This window comes from Calidris pugnax, unplaced genomic scaffold (assembly GCF_001431845.1).
Source record: "Calidris pugnax isolate Ruff unplaced genomic scaffold, ASM143184v1 scaffold42, whole genome shotgun sequence".
NCBI lineage: Eukaryota > Metazoa > Chordata > Aves > Charadriiformes > Scolopacidae > Calidris > Calidris pugnax.
The window spans coordinates 5,765,339-5,779,684 of NW_015090920.1; the positions used below are offsets into that span (position 1 = coordinate 5,765,339).

General features: G+C 38.1%; 1 protein-coding gene across 1 annotated transcript in view; it reads right to left on the reverse strand.

Moving 5' to 3' along the window:
• USP38 (ubiquitin specific peptidase 38) overlaps positions 1–14,340 on the reverse strand; it is a 23,812-nt gene extending 9,472 nt beyond the window's left edge. The window contains exons 1-8 of the mRNA XM_014949860.1: positions 13,590–14,340; positions 12,379–12,514; positions 6,466–6,595; positions 6,117–6,218; positions 3,162–3,320; positions 1,897–2,090; positions 1,500–1,593; positions 560–666 (exon numbers count right to left, since the gene is read on the reverse strand). Of these exons, the coding sequence (XP_014805346.1) occupies positions 560–666; positions 1,500–1,593; positions 1,897–2,090; positions 3,162–3,320; positions 6,117–6,218; positions 6,466–6,595; positions 12,379–12,514; positions 13,590–14,274 (1,607 nt within the window). The 5' untranslated portion in view covers positions 14,275–14,340. The remainder of the gene's footprint in view (positions 1–559; positions 667–1,499; positions 1,594–1,896; positions 2,091–3,161; positions 3,321–6,116; positions 6,219–6,465; positions 6,596–12,378; positions 12,515–13,589) is intronic.
• Positions 14,341–14,346: the final 6 nt, after the last annotated feature.

Here is a 14,346-nt window from a genome sequence, read left to right on the forward strand (position 1 = left end):
ACTATTGAGATAAACTTCTCCTGAAGTGCAACGTGTCATAAAGCAATATTGTTTAAACCACATCTCAGCAAGCAAAATTAAAGAGGGCTACTAATAAATTTAGGTAATTTTATCTGTGCTACAGACAATTTGCTGGTTTATTAAACTGGTTATAAACACATGTAAATCTCTACATGACTTATCTGACCTGTATGTAAAATATAGTTGTCTCCACCAACATCAAGGTCCAGATGCACAACTAAACTGCTTTCAACAACCACGTTAATTTACAACAGGACCGTGACTTTAACACCCAAGTTTAGATGTGTAAAAACAGAACATTACTACCCCTATAACCTTCTTTAAATGATGTGGATACAAGGTGGTATACAGATTTTAATGCAGATTAAACCCATGAAGAGAAATGTTTTGTAGACCAGACACAACCAGGAATGAGACCCAAAATTCCTGGTCCCCAATCATGCAGTGGAACTGTTACATGACCGCTCCTACGAGTTCAAAATTATGTGATAAGACTGTAGATTCATTCCCATTGATGAATGATGAATAACAACTGTACCTGTCTAGCAGGAATCTGAGATATTCTGAGCAATCCTGCTGGGATCGAGGGGTGAACCATGGTGGTCTGGAAGCCTCAAAGAAAATTCTAGGAGCGTATGCCTCCCTCTGTTCACATGAGACAGGGAAAGACAAGGTTACATACAACTACTTTTTTTTTTTTTATATTAACCACTGAACTTTGGACTACATTATTCTAGAGAAACTGTAAGAAACATATGGTATACAAATACTTAAACCACTTAATCCTAGGAAGAGAGACAATTTTGTAGTAATCACCGCTAGTGCACAGATAAAATTAGTGGATCCTACAGGCAAATATGAAACATGTAGTGAGTGTAAACCAGATGTTATGCATAAGAGCAGTTACTGTTCTAATTGGCAAGCTTAAAAAAAAGTTTTCTTTCTTCAGAAGAACACCAGTATATAATAAGTACCATTTTATTTTTAAGGTGATCCAGCCTCATCCCCTTCACAATAGGCTTATTGTTATTAATCAAGGAGAACAAAAGTGTCTTACATCCTTCTAGCACTAGCAAAGTATTGTGAACACTAATAAAGTCCAGTTTAGAATTTTAACTACAATAAAATTTACTGTAAAAAATCATTGCAGAAAGTCACCCTTTGTCCTAGAAAGTTCTATTTAGTCAACTTGTATAACAAGTCAGGTCTTACTGGGATTTTTTCATTTTGGCTTCTCAAAGAAAATCTGTTATTGCCCATTTACAAAACCAACACAATACCAAGATGTTCCACTTTGGAAACACAGATTTCCTTAAGTCCACCCACATCATCTGTGTGTTTGTAGGCAGATTCATTCCCTTAGGAATGTATTGTATTTTTACTATGCTCAAGAGGACACCCATGGCATCATGTTGGTTCCTAAATTCTGGTATTTAGATCTAGGCTTAAAAAACAGCAGATGCCATATACTGACATACCTGGGTATGGGCCAAAAATGCAAAAAGATGCTGTAATTTTCTCATTAGTGAATTACACCCATTTAGATTCAGAGATAAAACATGTCTTCTGAAACTGGAAAAAAGATATATAAATATTAGTTTCCTTGCTATATTTCTAACAACAATGCAGCCATTATTCCAGCTCAGATAATTACTCATTTTGAAAGAAAGCAAAACACATAACACTTCTATTCAATACCTGGATTCTGCTCTAATACTGATGCAAAACAATTGTACAGTACTGTACACTGCAAGAAATCTCATTTCTTTAAACATTAAATGTGTAATAATGTTATAGAGAGACAATTTTTTTCCCAGTAGCTTCCAGATTATAAAAGTTAATTTGCAATGAAAAGAGCTGTTGAAAAGAACTTACTCTGTAGCCATAAAAAGTGCCTGAATAACACTGTTCATGTAGCAAGTATTTCCTAGATTAATTAGACCTGTCTTCCCAGTTTCAGATTTTCCAGAAAGTCTAGATAAACAAGATGGCAGAGAACTGGATTGAGAAGTCCAGGCACTCTGACTGAGAATCAGCTTAATCTTCTCTTCAGTGGGTTTGGGCATATCCTACAAGAGAAGCATTTAACACACTTATTAGGTTTTTATATTTGTTTTTATAATAGATCTCACCGCTCAGCAGCCCGATATCTTCACTTGCTCCTGTATTCTCCTTCAGGGTCTTGCTACCCCTAATAGCCCAGAAGATACAACACCCCTCCCAAGCCCTCTTCTTCAAAGCCTTCTTTATTTGACTCTCAAATTGCAGGAATAAGGAGCTGGTGGTCACCTTTGACCTGTATATTCACAGAGTCCTTTTAACACCAAAGGCTACCTCTCAAATTTCAAGCTTTAATAGGCCCCGAAGCATCCTCTATTCTGCTACAAATATGTTCATGCTCTGTCAACTCAAAATTTAAGAATGAAAGGATAAAGTCCACAGTACCCAGAATTAAATCATTACAGGCTTTTTAAGAGTCAAACCATTTAACTGCAATACTACTACTATAAAATCAGGCAGTAATACCCGAGTGGGTTTTTGTGGGGGTTTTTTTGGGATTGTATTTTTGTTCTACGTTACCTGGTTTGGGGTGTTGTTTTGAGGTTTTTTAACATTTATTTTTTATTTGAAGTATATGCTTTTAGGTATTTATCCAAAAAAAGCCAAATTTTGTTTTGAAACAACATAGGTCAGCATCCTTGACTCAAAGAGGCATGCAATGCTGACTGCAATATTAATATGTAATGCTTAATAATGGTGTTCTGGAGCTAGCCAAAGATTAACACCACGCCAAGTAGTCCTCAGAACCTATTTCAACATTATTAGTACTATGAACACACATTACAGTTTCTAGCTTGGGTTGAAATGAAATGCCTAGAATAAACCTCAAAAGCACATTAAGAATTACAGGAGGCTTAAGAAGTTAGATTGTATTTTTAATAAAGGATCTCATTTCAGGCTTTTCTTAAAGCCTGCTATAATCATATCATGGACACTCAGGACAATTTCTCTAGCATATTCCAAACAGTTAGAATTCACACTAAATTATGTAGTTAGCTCTTCTCTTTTAGTGAAATTGCTAAAGAATTTATAACTCTGGGATTACTGCTTTCATATTTGGGAAAACAAAACAAATATACCTTAATAGCTTCCAATATGGGTTCATAGAGTTCTGGAAATCCTGAATAATGATACATCATACAGTGTATCAACTCAGTCAACTGCATCAAAAAGGCTGTACTGGAAGGTAAGCCATCTCTTTTGAAGGAGTGAACCAAGCTGACGACATGTGGGACAATCTGAATGGGAAAACAAACAAACAAGGGTGTTAATTTCATTTTTCCACATTTTTTGTTATACACATTTCACTCTTTTGCACACACCAAATGACAGGGGACATAATCTTCCAAATTAAGACGTGGTTGAGAAACAATGACTTGAAAAACATGCGTTATTTTTACTCCTGACATTTTTCCAACAACACAATTAATTATTCAATGTTTTTTAGCTCACAGTTTTGGAACTTTATGAACTTAGAAAATGTATTTTAAGATTTTAAATGGTCACGTATACATCTTATTAAGGATATTAACAGCAAAAATTTTCCTTCTGTGCTACCACTAACAGTGCAGCATCCTGTTCTAATTTCGCAGATACAGTGTTTAGAACAAAACTCTCAATTTTCCTTAAACAGAATCTAACACTTGGGATCTGAAGCCAAGGAATACATTCATGTTATTTAGTTTACAAGAGGGAAACTGGCTCACAGCTCCACCTAGTGAGAGCACTAGGCTCTATAAACCAAGACAGTAAATGAGCTAAAAAAAGCTTACCATATACAAGGCAATCTATTTGAGGATTAGTTCAGATTCATAACTATTTTAAATTGAGTAAAAATCAGAAATGTTTACACCATCTCCTTCCCCATGTTCAGTGCAGCTCTGTCTGCTTTTTTAAATGCATGAGACTTTTTCTATATTAGTATTAAAACATCAAGTAGAAAGTTATTTCAATGCAGTCCCAAACAGTAAGGACTTTGAACCAAAGTATTTTAGACACAACTGTCACTTCCCAAGTGATCAAAATGGATTAACTGTCAAAAGAAGTGGATGGAATAATTTATTACAAATTAGCTTACCAATTGTTTGATAGTAAAGACATGAAATACAGAGCAGAATAATAAGAATATCATAATTTCCGGAAAGTATAACAATGACAGGAATTAATATACTTCAAAATACCAAAGTAAAAGGGGTCAGGTGCAAAATACTTGTTTGCCACTTTTTCAAATATCAATTGGTCTCCAAGTATAAGGAATATTTTTACATCTCAGATAAAGAAACCCTATTGTTTTTTTTTGGTAAGCAAGATATCCACTGTTTAAAAATGAAACCAACAAGATTAAGCATTCAGTGTACTACAGAGTCAAAAGTGAAAGTTGCAATGAAAATTTTCCCTCTCCCACTTTACAGATGAGGGTACATTGCAATGAGAAGTAACTATTCAGCTCCAAAAATGAGATTAGTATTAAGTAGATATGATAATTTTGCACAGACAAAGTACGTGGCAAGAACAGAAAAAGTATAGGCTCTAGGCTCTCTTGAATTGAAAGCCAAATTCTTACTTACAGCATGCTGCATAATACTGAAAGTTACACCTTGAATACATACAGACGTATCACTTCTGGCTTGAGGCTGAATTAAAATTTTATATGCCAGTGGATTTTAGAATTCTATAGTACACATCATGATAAGTTCTACATCATAAGACAGAGTGTTTTTCTTGTATTAAAAACCCCAAGTAATTTATGCTGATGATGCTCAAGCATAGGGAAGGGAAATGTTAACTCAGACGCACTGCAAAATAAATTCACTTACATTTACCAAATGTGCATTTAACCATGTTACATTCAGCCCATTTATTACAAAAAGGTAAACAAGTAGTTTAAATGTAGGAAAATATTACAGGATATTATATGACTGTGGTAGCTCAAAAAGTGATAGTGAAGCTTATTTAAAATGGAGGGAAAATGATTACAATGAAAGTTCCCAAAACAGATGTTTATGCAGTAGTGCATGAAGCCTGCGGTAGAAGTTTTCCTTGTTAAAGCAAATGCCTATTTCTAGACTAAGTCTTCTCATATTTTCCATTTTTCTCATGAATGTTTTGTGTCTCTCAGGAACAAAGAAGAACAGCAATACAGTAAGTATATGAAATATTTACATTTTGAGCATATTGAAGGCTACATAGCTCTTTTTGTTTTGTCTCAAATATCTATCCTAGGCCAAGATTAGGGTCACAGGGGGAAGAGAGAGAAACTTTAGGCTTCTATCATTAAACAACAGTGTAGCAGGCAGAAGACAATCACTCTAACCAACCAAAGGGTTTGTGATCCTTCAGGCCTAAGAGACTTGGCAACAGCTTCCAGAAACAGTGTGCCATGTTTAAGTCTGAAAGACCCATATTTCACTCAAATTTTAAGCTAAACACTGAGCATGAGAACACGGAAGGCACTATACATCTTGCTGTACTAATACGAAGAGTCACCATCATAACCTAGTATCTACCACTTCAGCTGGGGAACTGCATTTTGAAGAGTGGCTGTTAAAAATAGAATCCTTCAGTTTCCCTGTATGTACGTTGAAATATAGATAGCATAGCTTTCTTAAAGTGAAGTATTTCTTGGTCTCATGCACCTATCTAAGGTGATTACATTATATATAACAGATAACAGTTATCTAGTTTCCCAAAATAGTTGTGCTTGAAAGTCTACTTGCAGCCCAACTTTATCAGTAGACTTCACACCACGTAAAATGGATTTCCAGAAATGTATGGTCAAAGATAAAATGCAGCGCCCAGATACTACTGCCAGAAATGTGTACATACCAGGAAGATCAATGCCCATTTCCAGTTACAGATTAAGTGGCTGAACCTGCCAGCTGGAAAACCTAGCGGTCTGAACCACAGAAATCTGATTCTGGAACTTTGAAACAAAATGGAAATCCAAAAGCATCACATCTGTTTTTCTTTACACCCACCTTAGAAATCACACATGAATGACATTTCCAAGAATTGAAAACCATTTAGTCACTTACCAAATGAAAAGCTTCTGGAGAATGCTGAAAACTAAGTAACATGTGGGAAAGGACTGCAAGGGCACCAGGCCTCACGAGAGGAAACCAAAGTCGATTAAAGACCTAAAAAACACACACTTATTTCAGTAAATCTTGAAGTGAAATTTCAGTAAAAACGCAAACAGATCTCCAAATCCAAAACCATTTGAAAGAGTCATTATATGCAACTGAAAGCTAGAGATATATTTGCACCATCTTTGCAAAATAATCAGATAGTATCTGTTGCAATACAAAAGATGCTACGCAATTGCATAGCTGTTACAAATTCCTTTCCCTCTCCTTCAATTTCAAACATTCTTTTCCAACATACCAATTCAATTTTAAGCAGAGTGACATCGATGAGGATGGTAAATTTCTGGACTGCAGCCAGTCCTTTCAGCAGTGCAATCACCCATGTTTCCACATGCTGCGCCAGAGGCCAGGACAACCAGTCAATCATTCTGAAATATCAATGAAAAATGAGAAAAAAAGAATAAAATTAGTGGCATATTGGGGGTTTTGATTTCAACAAAGAGATTCTATATGTTACCCAGACAGTTACAAGCTTACACAGAAACTCACAAGAAGTAATGCTAGAACGTTAGGCAAGTAATAAAATATTTCTGATTATACCTCAAGTCATTTAACTCTGTAGTTAATAATGATCTATTTTATACATTAAAAGTAAATGCAACCCCCCAAATACATCAGCATACAAAATTAAATACTATGTATATTAATGTTACTTAAGGATATGAACCCTGGTTTTATAGACATTATGCTAACATTTTTATTTTGTGGCAAAAACATACTACTGAGGGCAAGAAAGTGCCCATACCTGGGAACTTCCCCTCTTAAAACTTTTACTCCAAACCAGAACAAAATCAACTATTAAGATGAAATTTCAAAAGCTGCTTCAACTCAGAATTGCATTCCTGGAAGTCAGCTCAAATACCTTCAGTTAAAAAGTTAAAATCTAGTAGCTAACATTTTTATTTTGTGGCAAAAAAGTGCCTGTACCTGAGAACTTCCCCCCCTAACTAAACCTTTTACCTCAAACCAGAACAAAATCAACTATTCAGATGAAATTTCAAAAAGAAGCTGCTTCAACTCAGAATTGCATTCCTGGAAGTCAGCTCAAATACCTTCAGTTAAAAAGTTAAAATCTAATACATTGCAGCAGATGTTATAAGGATCTTATAATAGTAAATTTAAATACGTTGCAGCAGATGTTATAAGGATCTTATAATAACTATCAGCAGCGTCCCAAAAGGAAGAACTTCACTGCAGCTAAAAAAAGGCAAAGTGAAGGGAATTCACCTGTGCATAGAAAATACAGTGAAATATCAGCAACATCCCAAAAGGAAGAATTTCACTACAGCTAAGGAAAAGGCAAAGTGAAGAGACTTCATCTATGCATAGAAAATACAGTGAAATATCAGCAACAAAAGACAGGGGTATTCTATCCTTCTAAACTAATAGACAATTTACGCTGATACTCCAGGCAGCCAGGCAGATTAGCTGAAGCAATCCTAAGACACAGATGATATCACAAGGAAGTAACAGCTACAACATGAAATTTAGGCTTTTTTCTTCTGAGATTTTACTACAAAAGACAGGGGTATTCTATCCTTCTAAACTAATAGACAATTTACACTGATACTCAAGGCAGACAGGCAGATAAGCTGAAGCAATCCTAAAACACAGATGATATCACAAGGAAATAACAGCTAAAACATGGAATTTAGGCTTTTTTCTTCTGAGATTTTACTTAGCAATATTTTGGATTATCTTTAATCGACTACAAGATCCCGCTCTTCAAACCAGATGAGACACTGCTAATTAAGTGGAAGGAAAAATTTTTCACCATGAGGTTGGTCAAACATTGAAATAAGTTATGTAGTAAGGCTGAGGCATCTCCATCTTCACAGAAAGCTCTTAACTCGATTGGAGAAGGCCCTGAGCAGCCACGTCTGACTTTGAAGCTGGCCCTATTTCGAGCAAGACTGGACCAGATGACTACCAAAGGCTCCACTCAATCTACATATCATAATGCTATGATTCTATTCTGTAATTCAATAGAAAGAGGAAGTTGTATTTCTCTATTTCTGTTCTGGAAAAGCTCCTCATAGAGATTAATTATTTTGAGAGACTACATTCTAGTGCAGAACTGAACAGGTTATACAAGTAACCAGCCTAATAAATAGTCATTATCTCTACAAATAGGCATAATTAGCGATTATCAATCTGAAGCAGAAGTATCAGCCCCTATGTTCTTCTGGAGATTAAAAGAGCTCCAAAGAGACTGGAATTGGGGTTTTTCAGTCTTCAGATTTCAAACTACAATGAAAACCACAGTCTTTAGCAACACCAGACGTGCATTCAGGGCATATTGTATTACCATAAACACCCTAAAATTTACATAGATTTTATAAATTGGATCAGAAAAATGTTTAGAACCTATTCGAAAATGTGTATATCTTAGAATTATGTACTATCTACATATAAAACATACAAAGTTTTCTCTAAAATAAAGGATCATTAGCCCTTTTGAACAATCAGGCACAGATCTTTCTTAGTTTCTTCCATATTACTACAAAAAAAAACAACTTAAGAAAAACACAACCACATCATAATTATTGTACTGAATTTACACAAAGCTCTCACTTTCTCAAGATGTCAAATTCAAATGTGTTTATTCTGAACACCTTTTCCATATACTTTCTAAAAGGGGGGAAATGAAAAAAGTAGGCCCAAATTGCATTTGCCCACAAAGAATTAACCTAAAAATAGGCCCCAAACCTCATCATCTTTAAACCCCTTCATCTTTAACCCAATCATCTTTAAACCTCTCTCCCCCCTCCCAGTTTGTAAGCTTGATGTTTTTCAACAGTGGCACAAACACCTGCACAGTTAATTTAAGCCTAATGACAGTATATTCAGTTTTCTTAATTAACTTCTTAGTAAAGAGTATTCTGTGGAGCCCTACATTAGAACCACTGTTCTAAGGTATCTGATTACCATCTTTATACTACATGCACTTCAAACCACACTGACTCACAAACTCCAAATGAAAAACAGCGCTTCTGGATGGGAGCTGGGACTTTCCACGTTTCATCCCATTGCTCTGGTTACACGATAGGCCATCCTGTGTCATCTCCAGTCAGTATAATTAACTACTAAACTACTCAAGATGGTTACTAATAGGCCAATGGCCATCATTTCAGTATGATTAACCTTGTAAAGAGAAGGCCCATTCTCTGTGCAAATGATAGATAGAATTATCATCATTAAAATCTGTTTCTGTTCTTAAAAGCAGAGTCCATGCCTTAAGAGAAGAAATAAAAGCCAGAAGAGGAAACAGAAATAAGCTTGCAGACTTGCCTGACACTGTCCAAAAAAGCATCAAATCTGAGAGCTGGTAGGTGAAGATTAGACATTTTGGTTACTAAACCCTCTCTGCATTGAATTTACTCGGCCTCTGCCCTGTTGCAATCAATAACTGCATTTTTAATACAAAGGCAGATACTAGTATGTGATGTGATGATCATGAATAAAACTACAGAAGATGTTTGTGTTTGACCCAATTAAGAGAACACCCAATGCCTCAAGAGGACCTTCTGCCTCATATCACCCTAAAATGAGCAGCTCTGCTATCTGTGTATGTGCCTAACAAGAACTACATTTCTGGTATCGCTGGATAGAAAAAAAATTATCTGTGCAATGCAACCTGAGACAGTAACTTCTTCCACAAAAATATCTTCTTAGCCACATCAGACAAAGAATTTGGCAGCTCAGGTGGAAATCCCTCAGATTAGAGAAAAACAACACAACAAAACTGAAGATCCTCAAACTACCAGGCACCCTCAAAAAAAAAAAATCTTCTACAATATTTTACATCTTCACCAACAGGGCACAGGGCCTGGTCATGCCTGGATTTTTTCTTAGCAAAATTCTCAGTATCTCTGAACAAAAATACTTCAGTTAAAGTGAAACAAGCATTATACTTGTCAACATACTGAGTATAGGCAGTCGGCTTCCTCTTGAGACCTCTGATGCAGACCCCTGAAGTAGTCATATATCCCAGAAGAGACTCAACAATTTGCTGCTTTTCCTCACTGATACTTCAGGTAATGTTTCATGAGACAGCTGAGCCAATACAGAACAGCTCAGTGATGCCAAAAAGCAAGCACCCTTTCTTGCACAAACCTGTGCCTAATATAAGCCCCATTGAACAGATGAAACTTATTAGTCTTCTAATTACAGATTATTTACTAATCTGTGCTGAACTTTAGACAGACTCTGCAACATCATGGAAGTTACCCTTAGGAAGTGAACAACAAGGTCTCTAATTTGAAATCACCAAAGCTCTGCTGACTCTCATCAGGAGACCTTGTTGTGCCTGGAGTTCTGCATCTCCTCGGAATGATGCAAGCCTGATGACAACATTGTCATTTGGTGCTCCAGACATTCCTGCTGCATTATCCTCTTTGCAATTACTCCTCTAAACCAGAAGAGAGTAATTACTGCAAAGGGTTGCCAGAGGAACAAAAAGAAACTAGATACAATGTGACATAATAGTATCTGCAAACAAAAACAAGGGGTACCTAAAAAAGTTACTTCCATGGAACAGAACTAGACCCTCTTAAAATCAAGTATTGCTTCAAAGAATGAACAGAGCAAGTAAGATTGCACTGCCCTTTTGAAAATAAGAGGAAAAAAAACACCAACCCACCACATGGCTAGTATTAAGAAAGAGCACTTATTTGATAATAACAGCTCCTATTATACCCAAAGCTCAGCACTGCATTACTTCTCTAAGCAGAGGCACACAGAAAAGCCATTCTAAAGCTACAATTACACAATCGCATTGTGTTGAAGCAGGTAATACAACATAAATAGTAAAACTACACTAACATGAAAATTAATCACCAGCACATTACTGCCAATTATTCACATACACAAATCCTTCTGAATTTCCCAGCTTTGAATTGAAGACTGGGCACACAGCTTTGCTAAAAATCTGTTCAGTCAAGCAGATTCTTTTCAAGTCCCTAAACAATGTCTTACCTCAAATTAATATATTAATGCTGCTTCTTGTCATTAATTATGTTTTCAAATTAAACACAGTTTCTCAATTTAATGTAAATACAAGGAATGTTTGCAGTGTGAAAAAACCTCAGTAATTCACCAAGATGTGCAGGTGCTACACTACACAAATGTGTAAGTATCACACTCCACTCAAATGGTTATAGTTAAAAAATAATATAGCACACATTAAGTTGTTTTAGTTGAAAAACTTCTAAAAAAATTTTTTTAAACAATACAAATCTCTAACATTCTCATCTCCTGTTTAACTGTTTTGCTCATTTTTCTACCCTTCAGTGCTCAATAACAGATTCCTCCATAGGCTTAAAAAAATAATTCAAAAAACTTCATGAAGGTCTTCATCTTTCTCCCACGATCATCTTTCTGCATCCCTATTATTTACATATCTGAAGATACTAACCAAGATTGCAATCAGTCTGTTAACAGTGCTACTAATCTCATGTTAACTCTGTTTCAATTAGTGACAAGAAGCATAATATGCAATTGTTTTTACATCATTCCTATTCTTCCGTTATTAAAAAAACACCCAAAAAACCTCTGGAGACTTGAATGAAGATGGAAATAGAGGCTGTGCCCTGTGAATCCTACTAAAGAGTCATGAAGACAACTAAGGAGAAAAAAAATGATCTCAAAACTAAGCACTAAAGCTCATTTCCAATCATCTCCTCTCTTCAGAGAACATGATGGGTAAGATAATCATGTGAGAGAGCCACTCCGCTTCCTGGAAAAGCGGAAAGGTTCATCTTCTGAAAACAAGGCCTTGTTTCTCAGCTTGACTGTAACCCCGTGAAGTTTCCTATTTATGCCATCTCCCATGAAGTAGGAGATCTAAACAGAAAATGTCCTCTAAAAGGAACACAGCTGGCTTTCTCTTAGTTTCTATTTAACCCTCCTCTTCATCCACCCCAGCAAATCATGAGAAAGAAGCCACATAAGCAATGAAGGCAGCAACCTTAAACTGAAACCATACCAGAAACATTCACAGCACCATAAATACGTATTACCTTAACATGCCAAACAGCCTAATTTAGAATATCATTTTAAAAGGAGGTGGTTTTGTTTGTTTCTAATGGAACCTAAGCGACAACTTCAAGGCAATAAGATTTTTTCCCCTTTTTACAATGAAATATAGTACCTGCACAGAGCTTGAGTCATACTTGCATCTTTCACATTTGGATCTGTAGTAAGGCTCCTGATGAGTACTGTAATCATCTGTAATGGTATGTGCTGCACAAGACTTGCCAGTGCAACAGAAGGTTCAAATGAATTATCTGTAATAGTTGAACATGACATAATGTAAGAAACTAGAAAGAAAACCCCACAGCAAAAATTAGCTTTATTTTCTATCTTACAGTTTCATTCTGGCTGTAAAGTTCTGCAACTAGTCTACCCTACATCTAACATTCTAGCATCACAAAACAAAATTAAAAAGTTTCAATGGATTAAGTACAATGAATAGTGCCAAATTATATTCTCCTTTTATTCATTTAATACCCATGCAAGAGAAGTGACAATCCCCTAACTTCCTCCTCCACCCTCAATGGAGCTGAGAAGCGGTTGGTTTTTTTTCTAAAAAGAAGTACCATGCAATTGTTTATAATACTTGATGTTAAGCCTAAGGATTCAATGCAGCTGATATTTCCCATGTTCTCTCTCAACAACTGCCTGCTAACCACACCAGTTACGGCAAGATAGAATGTTAAGCTTCCCAGGTGCCTCAACAGCAAAGTCACTTTCCAGTGTGAACTAATACAGTACTTCATAGATTTCTGAGGTCAGAAAGGACCTGTTTGCAACGGCATCTAGATGACTCAGGCAGTAAATCCTTCTCATGATAACCAAGTTTGATATAATCCTTACATACACCCAAGCTCTGTAGACTAAACACTTCCAAGACCTAAGGTATCCTTCTGGAGGGAGCAAGGAGGAAGAGGAGGTATTGATAATGAGAGTTTTAATTTTTCCTACCGGGACACCCAAAACTCTGTTCTGGTATATCATTTAAAGCATCGCAACATGAGTTTTTCTAAAAAACATACTGCTCTGTGGTTAAGTAAATCACTATTTCCCCTGTAGCTTATCTTTGTGGAAAAAGTCCCTTCCAACCCCAACCATTCAATGGAAAAAATTAAATAAATAATCGTGAAGGCTTTGCTTCCTCAACAGCCAAAAAGTTGCATTTTAGTATCCGGGTGAGGAAGCAATGGTTCCAAAACAACACCTGCAAAGCGACTGGTGCTGGCTAGCGGTAGGGCTTTTCCTTTCTGCTGGCTGACCTACCGCTCTCCTCCCTCGCCCCCGTTAACTCCACACCCCTCCCGTTTCCCACCGGCCCCCGGCGCTCACCGACGGCAGAGATGATGGCGAAAAGCTCCTGCAAGGAGGGCAGCAGGGTGTCGGGCTCGGCCTTCCAGACGCTCCGCAGCAGCCCGCTGACCTGAGTCACCTGCGAGACGTAGAGGCGCAGCTCGGCCTCCCGGCTACCCTGGCTCTGGAAGTGGGCGATGCTGCGGACCAGCTGCTGGCAGAAGGCGAGGGAGAGCTTTCTGCCGCGGGGCAGGCACTGGGGGAAGTCTCCCAGGAGCTGGCAGAGGCGGGCGCAGAGCGGCGGGGCCGGCCGCTCGCACACCAGCCTCAGGGCCTCCACCTGCAGCAGCTCGAAGAGCTCCAGCACCGAAGGGCAGCTCATGATGAGGCGCAGCCCCGCCTGGATGTAGTCGAGGATGGCCGGGTCGCGGTTACTCAGCTCGCCGTAGCCGCGCTGCAGGAGGCCCAGGACGAGCCCGCGGTTGAAGAAGGCTTCGAACTCGGCCCGGTGGTAGCGGCCGTAGGCCTCCAGCACCTGCCGCCCCACCTGCCGCTGGAAGGGGTCGGGGCCCTGCAGCACCAGCCGAGTGCTGAGGGCGAACATGGCGCGGCACTGCGCCTGGCTCAGCGGCGTCTCCGCCGACTCCACCACCCGCCGCACGATCACCCGCTTCAGCGGCAGCGGGTGAGACGAGCTCACCAGCCCCTCCAGGATCTTGTCCATGGCGGCCGACCCGGGCGCATCGGCCGAGCGGCGGCGGCGGCGGGCCGGCCCAGGCCTCGGCGGAGGAGGCCG